General features: G+C 42.4%; 1 protein-coding gene across 7 annotated transcripts in view; it reads left to right on the top strand.

Annotated features, from left to right (window-relative positions):
* Window positions 1–18,201, top strand: part of LOC117664615 (trafficking kinesin-binding protein 1-like) — an 82,458-nt gene extending 64,257 nt beyond the window's left edge. For 3 of the 7 annotated variants that reach the window (XM_034415720.3, XM_087892136.1, XM_034415722.2), the window contains 7 exons: window positions 3,186–3,256; window positions 3,656–3,877; window positions 5,155–5,444; window positions 11,425–11,643; window positions 12,358–12,460; window positions 15,748–15,789; window positions 16,617–18,201. In XM_034415720.3, coding sequence (XP_034271611.2) covers window positions 3,186–3,256; window positions 3,656–3,877; window positions 5,155–5,444; window positions 11,425–11,643; window positions 12,358–12,460; window positions 15,748–15,789; window positions 16,617–17,112 — 1,443 coding nt within the window. In that variant the 3' untranslated portion in view covers window positions 17,113–18,201. The remainder of the gene's footprint in view (window positions 1–3,185; window positions 3,257–3,655; window positions 3,878–5,154; window positions 5,445–11,424; window positions 11,644–12,357; window positions 12,461–15,747; window positions 15,790–16,616) is intronic. The other 4 variants (XM_034415721.3, XM_087892137.1, XM_087892139.1 and 1 more) reach the window with 2 other exon arrangements.
* Window positions 18,202–19,729: the final 1,528 nt, after the last annotated feature.

The following is a 19,729-nucleotide window of genomic DNA, read 5'->3' as shown; positions in this document are numbered from 1 at the left end:
AAAGGAAAAAAGAATGACATTATCATAAGCATATATTATAGGCCACCCAACCAAGCAGAAAAAATAGATGAACTTTTTGCTAACAAATGTATGTAGGAAATACATCACAGGAGTAATGAGGGATTTTAATTATGCAGACATTAACTGGGAGACAAACTCAGCAATAAATGGGAAATTGAACAGGTTCCTGGCCAACCTTTTGAATAACTTTGTTATTCAAAAGTAGAGGAGGCAACTAGAGGGACAGTCACACAAGACCTTATTTTTTCTATCAGAGAAGAAATGATAGAGGGAATAGAAATTGAAGGAAATTTTGGAGAGAGTGACCATGCCATATTAGAGTTCAAAATAAAACAGACACAAGCAACAGAACATAATCAAATCAGAGTGTTAGATTTTAAAGAACCTGAAACAAACTCAGAGCTTGGGAAGGATTCCATGGATGAAAATGTTAAAGGGGAAATCAACTTAAGAAGCTGAGGAAACTTTGAAAAATATGATCATAAAAGCCCAGTCCAGCTCAATACCATTGGAAAAGAAAAACAAGAAATCCAAGAAAAAAATCATTGCGGTTGCATAAAGAACTTTCTGACTAACTGAAAGAAGAAGAAAAAGATAATTTAAAAAAAAATGGAAAAAGGGTCACATAACTAAGACAGATTATCAACAAATAGCCTGGACCTGCAAAGATGAAGATAGGAAAGCTCAGGCTCAGAATGAGGTAAGACTTGCAACAAATGTCAAAAATAATAAAAAGGGTTTCTTTCAACACACACAAAACAAGGAACAAGTCACAGAAGCAATCAGTTCATCAATGGGAGAAGATGGCAAGGAAGTAACAGGCAGTAGAGAGAAAACAGAACTGCTTAATTTATTCTTTGCATCTGTCTTCAGAAAATACAACCCAATTTATCAAAAGCAGAACTGCAAAAGACAGGCTAGGAATGCAAATTAGAATAAGAAAATAAGCAAACATAAGGTAAGATAACACCTGTCAGCTCTAGATGGATTCAATTCACCAGGTCCTGACAGACTACATCCCAGAGTTCTGAAGGAACTGGCAGATGTGATCTCTGAACCATTGAACCACATCTTTCAAAGTTCTTAGAGCATCACGGAACTACCTGAGGACTGGAAAAGAGATGATGTGGTTCCCATCTTCAAAAAAGAAGAAAAAACAGATCCAGGAAATTACAGACCAATCAGCCTGACACCAATACCTGAGAAGATCTTGGAAAAGATAGCCAAGGAACAAATTTGCAAACATCTAGAAGCATTAACCAATAGTCAACATGGGTTCATCAAAAATAGATCATGCCAAAAAGAAATTTTATTTCATTCTTTGACAAAGTGACTATCTTAGTTGATCAGCAAAATGCTGTGGACATAATACACTTAGATTTCAATAAGGCATTTGACAAAATAGAGTACAACCTCGGTAAACTAGAAAATTATGGGATAGATAGCATCACCACCAGGTTTGTAACTGTTTGACAAACCGTATTCAACATGTAGCTTCAATGGAACTACATCCACTTGGAGAGAAGTAAGTAGAGGGGTATCCGAATGTTCTGTTTTAGGCCAGGTATTCTTCATAAACGATCTAGATGAGGGAATAGAAGGGGAACTCATCAAATATGCGGATGATACTAAGCTGGTAGAAATAGCCAACTCCCCAGAAGATAGGCTCAAGATCCAAAAGAATCTCAACAGACTTGAACACTGGTCCTTACCTAACAAGATGAAACTCAATATAGATAAAAGTAAGATTTTACACTTAGGCAAGAAAAAACAATTGCACAGATACAAATTAGGTGAAATTTGGCTTAATGCCAATAATTATGTGAGGGATCTTGGAATCCAAATGGATAATCACTTAAATATAAGCCAACAGTGTGCAGCAGCAGCCAGAAAAGCAAATGCAATCCTAGCTGCATTAATAGACTCATAAAATCAAGATCACGTGAAGTATTAGCACCGCTTTACAAAGCCTTGGTACAATCACACTTGGAATACTGCATCCAGTTTTGGTCACATAGTATGTGAAAAAAGTTAAGACTGGAAAGAGTGCAGAGAAGAGCAACAAAAATGATTAGGGGGCTGGAGGCTAAAACATATGAAGAACAGTTACAGGAATTGGGTATGTCTAGTCTAATGAAAAAGAAAAGGATTAGGGGAGACATGATAGCAGTGTTCCAATATTTGATGGGCTGCCATAGAGATGAAGTGGTCAAACTATTTTCCAAAACACCTGAAGGCAAACAAGAAACAATGGATGGAAACTAATCAGGAAGAGAAGCAACCTAGAATTAAGGAGAAATCTCCTAATGGTAAGAACAATAACCAGTGGAATGGCTTGCCTTCAGAAGTTGCGGGTGCCCCAACATGGAGGCTTTCAAGAAGAGACTGGACAGCCATTTGTCTGAAATGGTATAGAGTCCCTGCTTGAGCAGGGGGTTGGACTAGATGACCTCCAAGGTACCTTCCAACTGTTCTGTTCTCTTCTGCTCTGCTCTATTTTTAGGGAAGAATAACCTCTAGACTTTACAGAGCGGGGAACATGGGGGGAGGGGCAGTGGTGGGATTCAAATAATTTAACAACCGGTTCTCTGTCCTAATGATTTCTTCTAACAACCAGTTCACCAAACTGTTCAGAAAGTTAACAACTGGTTCTCCCGAAGTGGTGCGAACTGGCTGAATCCCACCACTGGGGAGGGGAGAGAGCACATCCAAGAGTGTGATCGTTTTAATTTGTCCAAGACTCAATTGCCAGAACTGTTTTGTAATGGACTTTGGATGCAGGTGTTAGAGAAATAGTATCTCTGAGTAATGGCTAAGAGAACAGTCAGTGACTCAGTTTCCATATCACGCTGAGTCATGATTTCTTCAATAATGATTTAATGAATACATATTTCTTGATTGGAGACAGAATACTATGCCACAAACCTCAGTTTGCAGAACTGGATTAATACATGCTAAATTTAAATAAACATACATATTATAGCTGGTGCTAATGTATCTTTCTGGTTAGAATTTAGGAGAACACTGTTCAGTTCTTGTGTTCTCACTTGGGAAGTTCTAGTCCAGTAGGAACAGAAAAGGAGAAATATCTTTAGGAACTTCCTAAGTACTATTACTTTTTGCTGCCAGAAGAATAGTCTGCCCATGGTTACTTTTTGTTACAGGATTCCCTGGCTGCAGAGATCAAGAGCACAATGAGAAAAGGGATGGACAGCTCTGGGTCATCTGAGTACAAGTGAGTGGAGAGTACAGTAGCATTCACAGATTGGCAAGACACCTGAATTTAAAAACAAAAAACAAAACCAGTTTATAGCTCTAGGGATACTATGGTGACGAAGGAAGAAGTAAGGGATGCTCACTACCAGGAGGTGATATTGTGAAGGAGGTGCTGGAGGAGGCACCAAACTTCTGGAGTTGAACTGACTTAGACTGCAGATAAGTGGAGCTTAGAATGCTTCATGGCATTATGGACAGTAAAGGCTATGATTTTATTAAAAACAACACTGGGAAAAAATTGGCACCTACAAGTATCTCAAGGATGTGACTTTTGAGTCTTTTGACAAAGAGAGTGACCAACCTTCCCTTTGATTTCTATCACTGATCACAATATTTCCATCTGTCTGCTTATTTTCAGAAGCTTCCGGCGTGTGTTTGAGACAGTGAAGGCTGTGAAACGAGCAACAAAAGCTAAATCGGGAAGGGCAACCCCTTTGAGTCTTCCTCCACGTTCCCCAAAAGCAGCTTCAGTGGTCTGCAGTCACTTTAGCACTCCACGTAACAAACACTATGGTTCAGATAGCCCCATTATGCCAGAAGAAAAGAGTCACCTTGCTCCTGAAGTTCTCAATGATACCCAGTGAGTATTACTAAGATCTGGACTCCTCTGTGGGAATACAGCCTTGCAAATCCTGTAGGAGATATCTCATGGTTGAGTTAGTCCAGTTTCCCATCTGGCAATCTTCAGATGAATTAGGACTAGAGTTCTGGAAATTGTCATCCTCAAATATCCAGACCATGTTCTTAGGAAGCTTGGATTAGATCTTAAAAGGCCAAACCTACATAATTTCTGGCTCACCAGCCTTGGATTGTGGCTATTTCCCAGGAGTTTAACAACGTATTCCATCTTCATTCCTTGCCCATAGTTATTGGTGGGTTATGAACCTATTCAAATAATTTATGGGGACCATATATTTCAAGGAAGACTGTTTACCTTGATGGATCCTAAACTTTCCAGACCATCTATAGTTGGAGGTAGTCCCATTGAAAGAAAAAAATGAGAAAGATTTGAGGACTGCCTTAAGAGACATCAAAAGATTCATCAATATTTTGCCCTGCTGGGCCTTTGATGAAGAATAAGCTGTCAAATAACTATGTTTCTATCTCTAGGAAGCAATTCGGGGCATGGGCTTTGAGATGAAAAAGCCATAACAAATGGGTAGCTAAAGAAAGACAAATCTCATTCCTTCCTCACGTTACCTTGGATTTCTCTAACAAAACAAGGAGAGCAACTCTTACTACCCTATTTCTCTAATTGCTATGCCTACCCTGGCAAAAGCTTTCAGCTAGTCTCCTTTGGCACTGCTTTTTTGAACTTTGATTTGCAAACCAAAATGGTGTCCTCTTGACACCTTGCATTGTTGGGCACAACCCATCAAATTGCAGATGTATCCAAAAATATGTCCTGTCAATCCCAGGGAACTTACTATCCATTCATGGTACCTTCTACCTCTAGTGAAAAATGTCTTGGTTCAAATCTTATAAAAGTGCAGTTGCCAAAAGTCCAGTCCTTGCTCTTACTGAAATCAAGACAAGATGTTGTTTTTTTTCTAATTTCTTATCACCATGTTTGTGTCTCCCATCCAGTTTCAATAGTACATTTTTTTGAGTCAGGGATCTGTTTCTGGGACAGATGTTTATCTTTTTGTTGACTTATTGATGGATCATGGTCAGTCTGAGCTTCTCCGAAAGATGTTGAATGACAGTTTCTGGAATCCCCCATTGTCACTATGCACATTGGAGCTTTGAGGAGCTATCATTCAGCAACATCTGGAGAACCAGGATTTCCCCCTCTGGCAACAGGCTAATGGTGGTGCTTTCAGAATCAGATCCCCTTCACAACTCTCTTTATTTTAGCCGCGGTGTGGATGCTACATCAGGTACACCTGGGCGCCATGTCTTGGAAGCTGCTATCCAGAGTTTGTCTGCTCGCCAGAAGAACCACAGCACTGAGTATTCATTTTTTGAGATGGAACGTGAATGCAAACTGAAGCGTCTGGCTCGAGAGGCGGAGGATTTCAGTGGGTGTCTGACCCCCAATGGAAGCATCGCATCCATAGGCACCAACTATTCAGGCAGTTCTGGCACCTCCTTGAGCTCCTACTGTTGCTTCCCTGATAAGCTTCAAATTGTTAAGCCTATGGAAGGTTAGTGCAAAGGGGGAGCCCAGGCCTCTTCAGCTTACTTTGAGTTATTCATTTAATGCGTGTCCTTTGGCTTTCCAAGCTCATTATTTTCAGAGTGCCATTTCTGAATAGTACAGGTAGTCCTTGACTTACAACTGTTCATTTAGGGACCGTTTGAAGTTACAACCGCACTGAAAAAAATGACTTATGACCATTTTCACCCTTTACGACTGTTGCAACATCCCCATGGTCACGTAATCACAATTTGGATACCTGGCTCATAAACTCATATTTATGACGTTTGCAGTGTCCTGGGGTCATGTGATCCTCTTTTGCGACCTTCTGACAAGCAAAGTCAATGGGGAAGCCAGATTCACTTAACAACCATGTTACTAACTTAATGACTGCTGTGATTCACTTAACAACTATGGCAAGAAAAGTCGTAAAGGGGGGCAAAACTCACTTAAGAAATGTTGGGCTCACTTGTGGTTATAAGTCAAGGAGTATCTGTGCTACACTTCCAAAAGTAATCTTATTGAAATTCCAAAAGGGAAGGGAATTTCTATGGGCAAACCTGAACTGGAAGGGTGAATTCCTGGCAGTTCCAAGATCTAGATGCGGGGAGGGTTGTGTGAAAATATTTATTTATTTATTTATTTATTTATTTATTTATTTATTTATTTATTTATTTATTAATTAATTATACTGCTCTTCTCCCGAAGGACTCAGGACGGTGAACAGTTAAAATAACATAAATATAAAAACGTGAAATAAAAACAATTTAAAATAATTAAACCAATTTGGCTCATCAGTTAAGATCTTCAGCATAAAATTTAGACAATTAGAAAATTTTTTGCCAGCCCTGCTTGGTGAAACAGAAAGGTCTTAAGTGCCTGACAGAAAGTACGGAGATCTGGGATCATTTGTATCCCTGGGGGTATCCTGTTCCAAAGGGTAGGTGCCCCCACAGAGAAGGCTCTCCCCCTGGGAACCACCAGTCGACATTGCTTTAGTGACGGCACCCTGAGAAGGCCCACTCTGTGGGAGCATACTGGTTGGTGGGAGGTTATCGGTTGCAGAAGGTGGTCTCGTAGGTACCCAGGTCCTAAGCCATGGAGCACTTTAAAGGTAAGAACCAACACCTTGAAGTGCACCCGGAAGACCACCGGGAGCCAGTGCAGCTCGCGTAGGAGAGGTGTTATATGTGAGTGCCATGTCGCTCCCAATATCACCCACGCGGCCGCATTCTGGATCAGTTGGAACCTCCGTGTGCACCTCAAGGGGAGCCCCATGTAGAGAGCATTACAGTAGTCCAGTCGGGAAGTGACGAGGGCATGAGTGACTGTGCATAAGGAGTCCCGATCCAGAAAGGGTCGCAACTGGCGAATCAGGCGAACCTGATAGAAAGCTCCCCTGGCCACGGCCATCATATGCTCTTCTAAAGACAGTCGCGTGTCCAGGAGGACACCCAAGTTGTGAGCCCTCTCCGTGGGGGCCACTGACTGCCCCCAATAGTCAACGATGGTATCAGCTGATTATATCGGGATGCCGGCAGCCACAGCCATTCGGTCTTGGAAGGGTTGAGTCGGAGCCTGCTTCTCCCCATCCAAATCCGCATGGCTTCGAGGCACCGGGACATCACTGCAAGGGCATCATTGGGGTGGTCTGGGGTGGAGATGGACAGCTGAGTATCATCAGCGTAAAAATGGCACTGCACCCCAAAACCATGGATGAGCTCACCCAGTGGCTTCACATAAATGTTGAACAGAAGAGGTGAAAGGACCGATCCCTGCGGCACCCCACAAATAAGGTGTCTTGAAGTCGACCTCTGCCCTCCTGCCAACACAGACTGTGACCGGTCGGAGAGATAGGAGGAGAACCACCGTAGAACAGTGCCTCCCACTGCCAGCCCCTCCAGTCGGCACAGCAAGATACCATGGTTGATGGTGTCACAAGCCGCTGAGAGATCTAATAGAACCAGGATAGAGGAGCAGCCCCTATCTTGAGCTCTCCAGAGATCATCAACCAATGCGACCAATGCTGTTTCAGTGCTGTAACCAGGCCTGAAGCCGGACTGGAACGGATCTAGGTAGACAAGTTTCATCCAGGTACTGCAGGAGTTGCTGTGCCACCACACTCTCAACAACCTTTGCCACAAAGCGAAGGTTGGAGACAGGATGGTAGTTTGCTAGAACAGCGGGGTCCAGAGAGGGCTTCTTGAGGAGAGGCCTCACCACCGCCTCTTTCAAGGCGGAAGGCAAGAAACCCTCACTCAGAGAAGCATTTATAATCCTCTGGAGCCAGCCTCGTGTAACCTCTCGGGAAGCCAGTAGCAACTAGGAGGGACACGGGTTCAATAAACATGTGGTCGCATTCAACTTCCCCAGTAACCTGTCCATGTCTTCAGGGGTCACAGGGTCAAACTCATCCCAAATAATATTCTCAAGACCTGCCTCCATCACCCCGTCTGTACCTACCCAGTCAGAGTCCAAGCCTTCCCGAATTTGAGCGATTTTATAGTGCAGATATTGTGCAAAATCCTCAGCTCGACCTTGCAAGGGGTCTTCCCGTGCTCCCAGGTGGAGGAGGGAGCGGGTCACCCTAAACAAGGCAGCTGGGCGATTATCTGCCGATGCAATAATAGCGGAAAAATAGTTATATTTTGCCGCTGCTATCGCTACTAAGTAGGTCTTAATATAGGACCTCACCAGTGTTCGGTCAGATTCGGAACAACTGGCTCTCCAACTACTCTCCAGGCATCTTTTCCGGCACTTCATTTCCCTCAGCTCCTTGGAAAACCAAGGAGCCGGGCGACTTCGACGCCGGGTCAGAGGCCGCAAAGGCACAACCTGATCCAAAGCACCAGCGGCCATCCTATCCCAGGCTGCCACCAGGTCTTCACTCGAGTTGTGAGCTAGAGACTCAGGAAATGACCCAATCTCCATCTGGAATCTATCAGGATCCATCAGGCGCCTGGGGCGGAACCATTTAATCGGTTCCGCCTCCCTGCAGTGGGGTGTAGCGGACAGAAAGTCAAGCCTAAGGAGAGAATGGTCTGACCATGACAATGGTTTGATGACTATATCTCCTATATCTAGACCATTCAACCACTGGTCAGATACAAAAACTAAGTCCAGAGTGTGTCCCCCCGTGTGAGTAGGGCCATGAACTAACTGGGTCAGGTCCATGGCCATCATGGAAGCCATGAACTCCCAAGCTACCTCAGACATTTCACTGATGGATGGCAGTTTGAAATCTCCCATGACCAGAAGCCTAGGAGTCTCAACTGCCACCCCGGCTATTACGTTGAGGAGTTCAGGCAGGGCTGCTGCCACGTGGCAGGGAGCCAGGTATGTAATCAGCAGGCCCATCTGTAACCCATGACCCCACTTCACGAGGAGGGACTCACATCCGGCTGTCTGAGGAACAGTGGCCTCCCTAGGATCAAGACCCTCCTTTATAATAACTGCCATTATAGGACAGCTCCTCCCATTTTAATGTGGAGAAAAATACAAACTTTGGGGGAGGGGTTGTTTCTTGTTTATTTTAAGCTATATTCCTGGTAAGACTTACATGTACTTCATGAAACGGTGGTAGGAATAATCCCCGGTTTACCATGTAGCCTAATGATTGGAACAGATTTTCGACTTACTGAGGATTGAGCAGGAAAGGATTCAAGGAGGGGGCTCAGATACCGAGAGTAATCACAGGAGCCCAGTCTAAGGCAAGGACAAGGATGGAGCAGAAATAAGGAAAGACATCTAGGATTGTTCCTAGCCATTCTGATTTAAAAGGAAAAGTGAGATATCCTAGAAAGGAGAAAGCTTTAAGAAAGGCCAACAAAGCTAGCGATAGAGATTCATAGCAATAGAGACTCCAAAATGTGAAATTCACCAAGGACCCTTGCAAAGAAAGACCCAATATTAAAACATTGTTGGTTAGCAGCAGAAAAGGAGAGAAACGAAGAGATTATATCCAGATTCCGAGAAAAATCAGGGCTGCTGTTTCAAATTAGTTTTCATCCATATATAGGGAAACAATTGAACGAATAGTACTTCCTCAGGAATATCACAAGGCTATATTGGAACTAGCCATGAAAATCTACAGCCTGGACATATGCATAGAAATGGGACCACATAGAGAAGTTTGGATTTTATTGGCCAGGGATTTGTAAAGATGTGGCCCATTACTGTGGATCCTGCCCTGTTTATCAATTAGTGAAATCAAAAGTGGAATACAATAAAGTTCCAATAGAGATAATACACTTAATTCCCATTCCTTTTTCTAAAATAGCCCTGGACATTGTAGTTTTTCTGCCATGATCTAGTAAATTCAGTGAATATATCCTAGTTGTCTGTGATTAAGAAACTTGGTATCCAGAAGCAGTTCCACTGAGGAATGTGTGAGCTAAACAAATAGCTAAGGAACTGGTCAAAATCTTTAGTGGGATAAGCACACCAATCAAGATCCTCACATGTAGCTTTGTGAAGATTTAAGAATAAAAAGTCCTTATCATTTTCAGGCAGATTATTTTACTGAAAGGATGAACTAGACCCTGGAAATTATATTTAAGAAATATGCAGGCCAAGACCCAATATTTTGGATTACATGGCTGTCTATTCTATTGTTTGCATTTAAGAAAATTCCCCAGACATCCATGGAATTTTAACCCCCTCCTTCTTTTAATGAAAGAAAAGGGTTGAGGGCTTTAGACAGTATTAAGAAATGCTGGTGTGAAAATATAGAAGACCCTAAGAACTTAATATACAGTATACATTATAACTCAGAGGAATAAATTAAAAGCCCTAGGACTAAGGGTGAAATGTAAAATCTGTTACTACCGGTTCTGTGGGCATGGCGTGGTGGTGGTGAGTAATGTGATTGGGTGGGCGTGGCCAACTTTTTTTAAAAAAAACTTTTCAAAGCATTTTTTCTAATGCTTTGAAAAGCCTCTCTGCCGATCAGGAACTCAGCTGGGATCGTCAGAGAGGCTTTTTAAAAAAATGCCTCTCTGCCAATCAGGGAACTCAGCTGGGATCGTCAGAGACTTTTCAAAGCATTTTTTAAACCACTTCTTCGGCCAAGAGGTTGCAGAGAAAAATGCTTTGAAAAATCTCGGATGATCCCAGTTGAGCCACGCGATCATCAGAGGCTTTTAAAAGTTAAAAAAAAAAAAGCCTCTGATGATCGTGTGGCTCAGCTGGGCATGGGGGGGGGTGCAGGGATTTTTGCTACCAGTTCTCCGAACCACCTGCCACCATCGCTACCAGATCAGGCGATCCGGTCCGAACTGGGAGCATTTCACCCCTGCCTAGGACACATTGCCCAGGAGCATTTAGAGAAAAGCAGAGAACGACAAAAGAGAGTCTGTGATAAAGGTTTAAAGGCAAAACAATTTAAAGGTTTAAAGGAAAGCAAGTATTTGTTGTTGTTGCCTAATAAAGAAAGCAAATTACAGGCTAAGAGGCAAGGTCCCTACATAGTAAAGGGAAGAATTGAGTCAGTGAATTATGAAATTGAACTGGAAGATAGAAAAAAGAAAATCTACCATGCCAACCTCCTGAGGAAATGCCACAATGGGTCTGAACCAAGGCACAATCAAAAGATTTAGAAAAGTTGTTATGGGATTGTAAAACATACAGTATGTTTTCCATGCAACCAGTTTTAACTGCTTTAGTAGAGCACAGAATAAAAATGGGTGAAACCCAACCAATTAGACAACGTTCCTATCGGATTCCTGAAGAGTTGAAATAAACAGATACCCCAGATGACATTGTAGGACTATCTGTAAGTGACTGGTGTTCTCCAATTGGGTCTTAAATCTTTCAAGATTCCCTCCGGCCTTTCATGTGTTGTCCATGTAGTTTGGAAATTTCTATTTCTTGTTATAATGTTGGTTTGCAATTCCCCATATTTCTGTTTAGGCATGCTACAAATGATTTTTGCTGGGATTTGTCACTGGGTCCAGCAAACTCAAGTAGACCTCTGTGCCTTCTCTTAGGTTCTATGACTCTGCACCACTGGCAGCAGCTGGCCCGGCCTCACCTGGCAGGAATCTTGGACCCTCGACCAGGTGTCCTTACCAAAGATTTCCGCCAACTTGACACTGATCTTGGAGAGGTCCACAATCTAAATGACTTAGAAGAAGATGACATGGATGCCAGCGCCTTGTCTTCCCTTGCTACCTCAACATCAATTAAAGCCAAAGAAAGGCCAACTGGTGAGTGGGCTAAGCAGGGTCACTCCTAATGGTATACATTAGCTTGTCTTGGTAAGACTTGAGGAAATCCTGATTTGAAAGTTAGTAAACATCACCTCATCTTTCTTGCAGGAAAGCAGTCATAATTTATTGGAAGCTGTGATAGTTAGTATATGCGCCTATTGGTGAGGTCCAAACTCAGCATTACTAGTATATATACTATGGGTGTTTTGGCAGTGTTCCTGTAGCAGTGAATCAGGTGGGGTCATGAGAATGTGAAAGTAGTAACTTTCTACTGGAAAACCTGTTTTCTTCTAGTTCAGTGTTTCTCAACCTCAACAAATATATGATACATGAATTTTAATTCTCAGAATTCTCCAGACAACAATGCTTGTTGTGTAATTCTGGAATTGAAGTTCATGCATCTTAAAGTGCTGAGGTATAGAAACACTGGTCTACTTTTTCAGACAGTTATTACCTGTCTAACTAAGCCAATCTTAGCCACAGTGAGAGATGGTGGGAGTTGTAGTTCAGTAAAATCTTGGGAGCCACAGGTTCTCCACTCCTTTTCCAGCTGGAGGCTATGAATCATTGCTAACATATTGGATGAAATTTAATGCCCTATTGTTCATAGAAGCTTCCCCTTTCCCCTTTTCCCTTGATGTTTATCCACCTCCATGACCCCCCTCCCCATTCTACTCACTCATTAACCCTTTGTTTTCCTATCCCATTTAGTTTTTCACTCCGTTAACTATCTGCCCCAGACCCCGCCTACTTTCACCATCACCACCTGTTGCATCATGCACTCTAGCAAAGAGGTTACCATGGTGACACCCAGGTAAGCATCCTATTGTCCTTCCCTTAAGCTTTCCTGCCACCTGTCCTTCTTCTACGTGGGAAGGCCATTTCCTACCTAAAGGATGTGTATGGGCACATCTGGGATTTTTGTTTTCTACCTCTTGTCTTGCATTCTCCTCCTTCCTCATTGTCAAATCCTGACTTCAGGCATGTCTCCTGATATGCACGATTTCTGGGCATATGGATGGGAGTTCTGAAGTAAGACATCCTTGCTTGCTGCTTCCTTCCTCTCCATCCAGGAGCAGAACTTCCCTCCTTGATTCATCTCCTCCCAAGTGACCCCGGTTGGAGAAAAGGGGACCCAAGCCCTTTGGATAATGGCTGCAGGGAGGAGCAAGGCCTTGCAGGAAATAGAGAATGGAAGTTCATAGAACTGGGAGGAGGAAGTTATAACTCCTTAGTGCTGGGGTTGATTTAAAATGATTTCTGGTGATCAAGCCTGTCCAGAAAACTGGCATGATAAACTGCATATGCTTGGGGATATCTTACTTAACTGTTGGATAGTTAAAGCCGAGACTCAGTCCAGATGAAGCCCTGGCTAAGAACTCACCTGCTGGGCAGCCCATAAAAACTCGTGGGATAATAAAACACAGGCACCTGCCCTCGGTCAACATTAATGTTGGATGCAGTTGCTCAAATACTTCTTCAGAGGCTTTTAGTTGCTCTGAGCCTCTTCTCTCCCTTTATCTTCCCATTCAGTTGCCAATTTAAAGGAGTCAAAAATTCTTAATTCAGAAGCATCGAATGAGCAGTCTTCCCTGTTCTGGAGACCTTTGTCTTTGCTCGGTTAATGTTCAGAAGGTTTTGCTGAAGGATAATGGATTGATGAAGATTTGGGTGATAAGCAAAGCATATGGGTCTCCTTTCTCCTAAACAGCTCATTGTAAGGAAAGGAAGGAAGGAAGGGGTTTATTTAAGTCAGTTTTACTGTCATTCAGCAGAAAACATTGGACTACAGCTCTTATGATCCTGGGTTACATGGAGACTTATGAATTTATACACAACATTGAGACTGATTGTATATGACAAGCTTAAACTTTCAACCCAGGTCAACAAAATCCAACTGCTGTGTCCAGATCTCCAGATTATAATGTAATTAATAAACAATAGGGCTTCCACTGTTTGCTGAGCCATATGCTACTCAAACTCACTGTAGCCTATTATTATTAGCCTAAAATAATTTTAATTATTTTTAAATTTTGTCTATCTTTGTGTTTTTAATTAGGCTGTACACTGCCCTGAGTTTTTCGGGAGAAGGGTGGTATAGAAATAAAATAAATAAATTAATAAATAATAAATAAATAAATAGCCTAATCTATAGCAGTTTGCAAATCCAGGAGCCATCCTTGGCGGTTGATATGGGCAGCTAGATTCAGCCTCTCTAGGAAAGTAAGATTTTAACCCACTAATTTTTTGCAGACTTCACTGCCAACCTCTCTTGCTTTTCTGCAAACTAACTGAAATGTGATGCTGACTTTCAATGCTGAGGCCTCAGATGATCCTGTCCTCAGAAAGATGAAAATGGAAAGCTAACAAAACTAATGCTGTTGAGACAGTTTTCTAAATCAGAAATGGACAATCATTAATATTTGGAGAAGGGTGGCAAGGAACCATTCCACTGTGCAAAATGATGTCAGTGGTGGTGTTAAATCTCAACCTGGAACATCTTTAAGCTTCAAGTATTTCTGTACACAAAGCATATTTCAGAACTTTCTGTCCTTCTGAGGTAAAATGAGGACCCAGGTTGTTGGGGGCAATATGCTGACATTGTAAACTGCTTAGAGAGGGCTATAAAGCACTGTGAAGCAGTATATAAGTCTAAGTCCTATGCTATTGTTATGCAAAACAAAAAGAAAAAAAATCAAACAATTGGAACTTACAGTTTATTTATTTATTTACTTGCATCCTGCCTTTATTGTTTTGACAAATAACTCAAGGCAGAGAGCATATCCAACAGACTTTCCTTCTCCTTTACTCCCCAGAACAACAATCCTCTGAGGTGGGTTGGATGGAGAGAGATTGAGTGGCCCAAAATAATGCAGCTGGTTTTCATGGCTAAGATATACAGGGTGAACCAGAAGTCCAGCCTCATAGGCCAATCACAATATGTTTTATTATTTATTTATTAAATTTTTATGACAACCATCTGTTTTATTAGGGGCCTCTAGGTCGCATATAGGCTATAAAACAAATAGAAAAATAATTAAAATATGTTAAAATGTTAAAACCACACAGATTAATTTTTTTAAAACTATAGAAAACTCAAAATTAAGAGACAGATGGCACAGGGATAAGGTCTTACCTTATCATGTACCCATTGATATTTTTAAAGGGAAAACATTTCAGTCTTAGGAATTTTCAAACATCCTATGTCAAAGAAGTAAGGAAGTTCTTAGAAGAAAATGTACATTATATTTAATGTAATTTAGTCAATGTGGCCTAGTTTTTTAGTGTGCCCTTTGAATATATGTGTGAATATGTTTGTCTTCAGTGACTAATATATATTTTTACACAGAAAAAAAGGGGCTGAATAACCAATCGTTGGCTACCTGTGGCCTCGGTGACACCCCCCATCCCCGCAATTGGTAGTAATGTTAGGAGCCATTATAGCCGTGATAGTGAACCTATGAAATGTGTGCCACAAGTGACACGTGTAGCCATATCAGTGGGCACACAAGCTCAGCTCTGGTGCACATGCGCACACCAGCCAGCTGATTTTTGGGCCTTCTGAGCCCACCAGAAGTAGGGAAACAGGTTGTTACCTGCCTCCGGAGGGCCTCGGGGGTGGTGGTGGGGAAGGCAAGTTTTTCTCTCTCACCTGGCTCCAGAGCCTTTCTAGAAGTCTGGGGAGGGCAAAAATGCCCTTCTCCAAACACAATCCTGAAGGCCCTCCAGAGGCCGAAAACGTCCCGTTTGCCAACTTCCGGTCCCACCAGAACTTGGCAAAAGGGCCGTTTCTGGACTCTGGATGGCCTCCAGAGGGGTGGGGAAGGCCGTTTTCGCCCTCCCCAGACTCCTAGAGAGGCTCTGGAGCCAGATGAGAGAGAAAAACGGGCCTACCGGGCCATTGCATGCCAGGACCCAGGGGAGCAAGGGGGTGTCGTGTGCACATGCACGGGGGCGGGGCACATAGAATTATGGGTGTGGGCACGTGCATGTGACACCACCCCCTCCTGGCATGCAATGGCAAAAATTTTAGCCATCACTGCACTATAGGATTAATAAATGGGTCAGAGCTTTTCTGTCTCCACCATCTTTTTCTATCAGGTACCAAGATGGAAATATCTTCCTCCTGGACACCAAGATCAGGTACTTGATATTAGAAAGCAGGTGCTGCTGCACTCATGACATGGCTGAGGAATTTTGGGAAATATAGTCCCCCCCACACTTGAAGGGGAGCAGTTAGAGAAGGTGGCCCTCCTGTAGCTCAGGAGAGTGCTAAAAAGAGTGTGTTACTGCTGACACAGAATTCACATGCTGTGCTAGTTCTGACCCTTCTTTTGTTTTGCAGAAGACCCAATTAAAAAGAAAATTGTGGTGAATTGGGCCTTAAAGGGTCAGAGTCTGTAGCCAGCCTCGGGCACACCCAGAGGCCCATATGAATTGCCAGGAGCCTGGCTCAATTACCTCAAAGGGAACCAAAAAGTACCTTTTATAAAATGTTGTTATAATTCGGAAAGAGGGTCCTCAATCAATTCCCCAAAATATTAGGGCAACTCTCTTTTCCTATTCACAAGCAGGAGCAATTTGTCGAAATGGAGCACAAGCCCACATCCTGCAAAGCTTTCCTTTACTTTGCAGACTAAACGGAAGAGGGTGGAGTAAGCCCTTTTCTCCATTCGGTTGTTCCATTATGTGCTCCTTTCTTATTTTATATAGAAAATTAGTATTTTCAGGGCCCAGCTAATCATGGGAGAAAATCTGCACCTAGTGGAGAAAATACCATGTAATTTAGATATTGTTCTAAAGGGTTTCTGTGAAAGAAACTTCCCAGTTGCCAGAATTCCCAGCCCGCACAGATTGAGAGGCTATTGGAAAACAAATCAAGGTGGGTTGGGATGTATGTTTGCAATTAAGCACCTAACCCAAACATATTAAAGCCTTTGTGTTTTTTTTCCCTTCCTCCTCTTCCTTAGTCTTTATAATACAGTTGTGCCGTCTTGTGGGCCCTGCACGGGGCTGAGCCTGTCTTCCCCTCCTCAGTCCCACCTTAAGGAACAATGCAGGCAGGAGAAGAAAGAGAAGGAGCTTGGACTGGTGACTCTACTGGCAAAGCAAGGCATTTCTGCACAGAGCCAAGGACTGACGCGCGTGTCCCTGCCCTGCGTTATTAGGGATCCAATCTCCTCCTCTTGCTTTTCTTCTTCTTTGGTTTCACTGTGTCACTACCACTTGGATAGCTATGCTGATTGGACTTCAGGACTGCAAGCACTGCAACACAAAAAGCCTGAGAAGAGTTTGAATAGCATCTTCAGCTTGAACCTGGTAGAGAAACTGCAGCAACTGGGCCTCGATAAGGTGCTGGCTAGAGGGGAAGCATCATACCTAACCTTACATCAGCAGGAACTTCACCAAGAAAAGAAATGTAGCTCTGGATTTAGAAACCAGCAAGATCCAGTGGAGCCTCAATAAAAACGAAGGGGGTGTTTATGTGTCCTGCTGCTTTAGGAAAGCTGGCCAAAACTCGTTTGTACAGCTAGAACACTGGGTGTTGAGGAGCACTTAAGTTCTACTTAGAGCACTGTTTTTTTCACTACTTGTGAATCACTGTTGTTGGCATGTCTATTACAGGGGTACATTGCATCTTCATTCTTCAATTTCTTTTTCCCTCCTTCTCTCCTCCCCATTGCTGCTGGAACATTTCTGTCAAATTACAATTTTCAGACTGGTATCTGGTCGTATCCCCGATCCCAAGCCCATTTCTTCTGCCTTTTGTTGTCAATCTACTTCTACTAGAATTGCACAAGTCACAGAGCCTTCTGGGTTAGGAGGCTTGGGGCAAAAGGAGGGAGAAAATTCTTGAACTTCCCAGCTGGAAATGGCAATGGACAGACTGAGCATTGGAAGCTGCTGCTGGAATAGATTGTTGTCCGGGACAAGAAGCAAAGATTAGCAGTAGCTTTTCTACATCGTCTTAGCTCATTGTTTTCATATTTGGATTTGTTTTCACCCGTCTCTGCCCTCTTTCTATTTCTCAGTTTCTACAGGGATGGCAGGCTAAATAGAAATTTTGGTGGGAAGTTTTATTTAATTGTGAGGAGTTGATTGAGACATTTCTTCATCGTCTTTTACTACCAATCCTGGTATCCTTGACCTTTATTAACGGTGACATGGTGTCTGGGTCTTCATCTTGATGAAGCCTGCAGAGATTTTCCCTCTTAAAACCTTAAACCAGGAATAGCTGTTGTTCCTCCCAATTCCTCCTGAATGACTATTCTCATTCTTTTCAGAGTTAAGTTTGGAATGGCTTCCACATGTGTTGTGCTTTTCTTTCTTCTCTTGAAAAGAATGCCTGCATTTTTCCATTTATGAATGTTAGATTAAAAAGCCAACCTCATCCCTCCTGAACCTATCTAGTTCTGTACTCCTTGCATGCTTGTATACGTGTGCTTCACAAAATGCCATTTGCACTCCTTCTCCAAGGGCCAGTTTGAACTCTTCCACATTTACAGTTCTCCTCCTGTGACTTAGCAAAATTAAATGATGATGCTGTTTCCCTGACCAGGCTTCTGTGCTTTTGTCTACATACACACATTCATGTACACACTTCACCTGTTGGGAAAACTGAGCTAGATCATTTGCTTCACCAATTCATATGGCTTAAGTGATTTAATAGCAATGGCATTTAGCCTTGAATGCCATCCTATAGTACTTTACAGGGCAGTTTGGAATGACAGCATATTGTCCCAAAAAATCTGGGCCCTCATTTTACTGACTTTGGCAGGATGGAAGGATCTTGAGACTGTCAGGATTGACCTACAGACTGGGCAGAGTTAGTCTGCAATAGTGCATTCTAACCACTGCGCCACATAGCTCATTTAATTTAACATCACCCATTGAGCACTTATAAATCATCATTTATTATACTTGTGTTATTCCTGAATCATGCTCACAAATTATGGTTAAATAAATTATGGCACAACATGATTAGTAAATTGAGGTGTCCTACTTTGGTACAAGTGCCTTTGAAATTTGAAGATAAGAAGAGTGATTGTAGAAAAGATAGATAAGAAGCTAAGTCCAGAGAGACTTTTCAATCATATCCTGGTCATTTTTCAGGCTTTGGGCATTTAGATGAATGTCAGAAAGACCTGGTATGGGGAAGGGTAGGCGGGTAATGTGGGAATAAAATGTGTGACTTCTTCCATTTTTTGATTCTGATCAAGGTGATTCTAATATTTTAGTCCAACCTGTCTAGAAAATGCCATATCGGGGGTGGTTGGTTGGACAATAAATTGCATTATCGCTCCACTGGCAGACTAGATAAGAAGGAGACAGAGTAAATGCAATTGCTTGATCTAGCCAACAGAGGGCTGTAAAGATTCATTGCTGAAAAGCAAGATCCTTCACTCCAATCTGTCTGGATTTAACTGATTTGGAATTGTATACTCTATAATATGACTAACAGTCCTCCCTTTGATTTCTCTCTATGTGAGGGATCCCAGAAAGAATATTTCTGAAATCCCTGTTGTGCCTGCTTCTTGACCTCATCTACCTTGAAGGGCTGGCACATGCATAATGTTTTTCTCTAAGTTTGATTTAAAAAGAAAGTACAGGTAGTCCTCGACTTACAAGAGTTCATTTAGTGACTGTTCAGAGTTACAATGGCACTGAAAAAAGTGACTTATGACCATTTTTCATAGTTATGACCTTTCCAGCTTCCCCATGGCCATGTGATCAAAATTCATATGCTTGACAACTGGTTCATAATTATTACCGTTACTGTGTCCCAAGATCACGTGATCCTCTTTTGCAACCTTCTGACAAGCAAAGTCAATGGAGAAGCCAAATTCACTTCACAACCGGATTACTAATTTATCAACTGCAGTGATTCATTTAACAATTGAGGCAAGAAAAGTCATAAAATGGGGCAAAATTCACTTAACAAATGTTTCACTTAACCACAGGAATTTTGGGCTCAATTGTGGTCATAAGTCGAGGACTACCTCAAACCACCTTAGGAATCATCAGTAACAGTGTCAATACCCCAGCCTTAATTCCAGCTGGGTTTGCTGATTCCATTCAGACA

Source organism: Pantherophis guttatus, chromosome 4, assembly GCF_059756535.1.
Source record: "Pantherophis guttatus breed Tessera chromosome 4, ASM5975653v1, whole genome shotgun sequence".
NCBI lineage: Eukaryota > Metazoa > Chordata > Lepidosauria > Squamata > Colubridae > Pantherophis > Pantherophis guttatus.
This window is presented reverse-complemented; position numbering and strand designations above follow the sequence as displayed.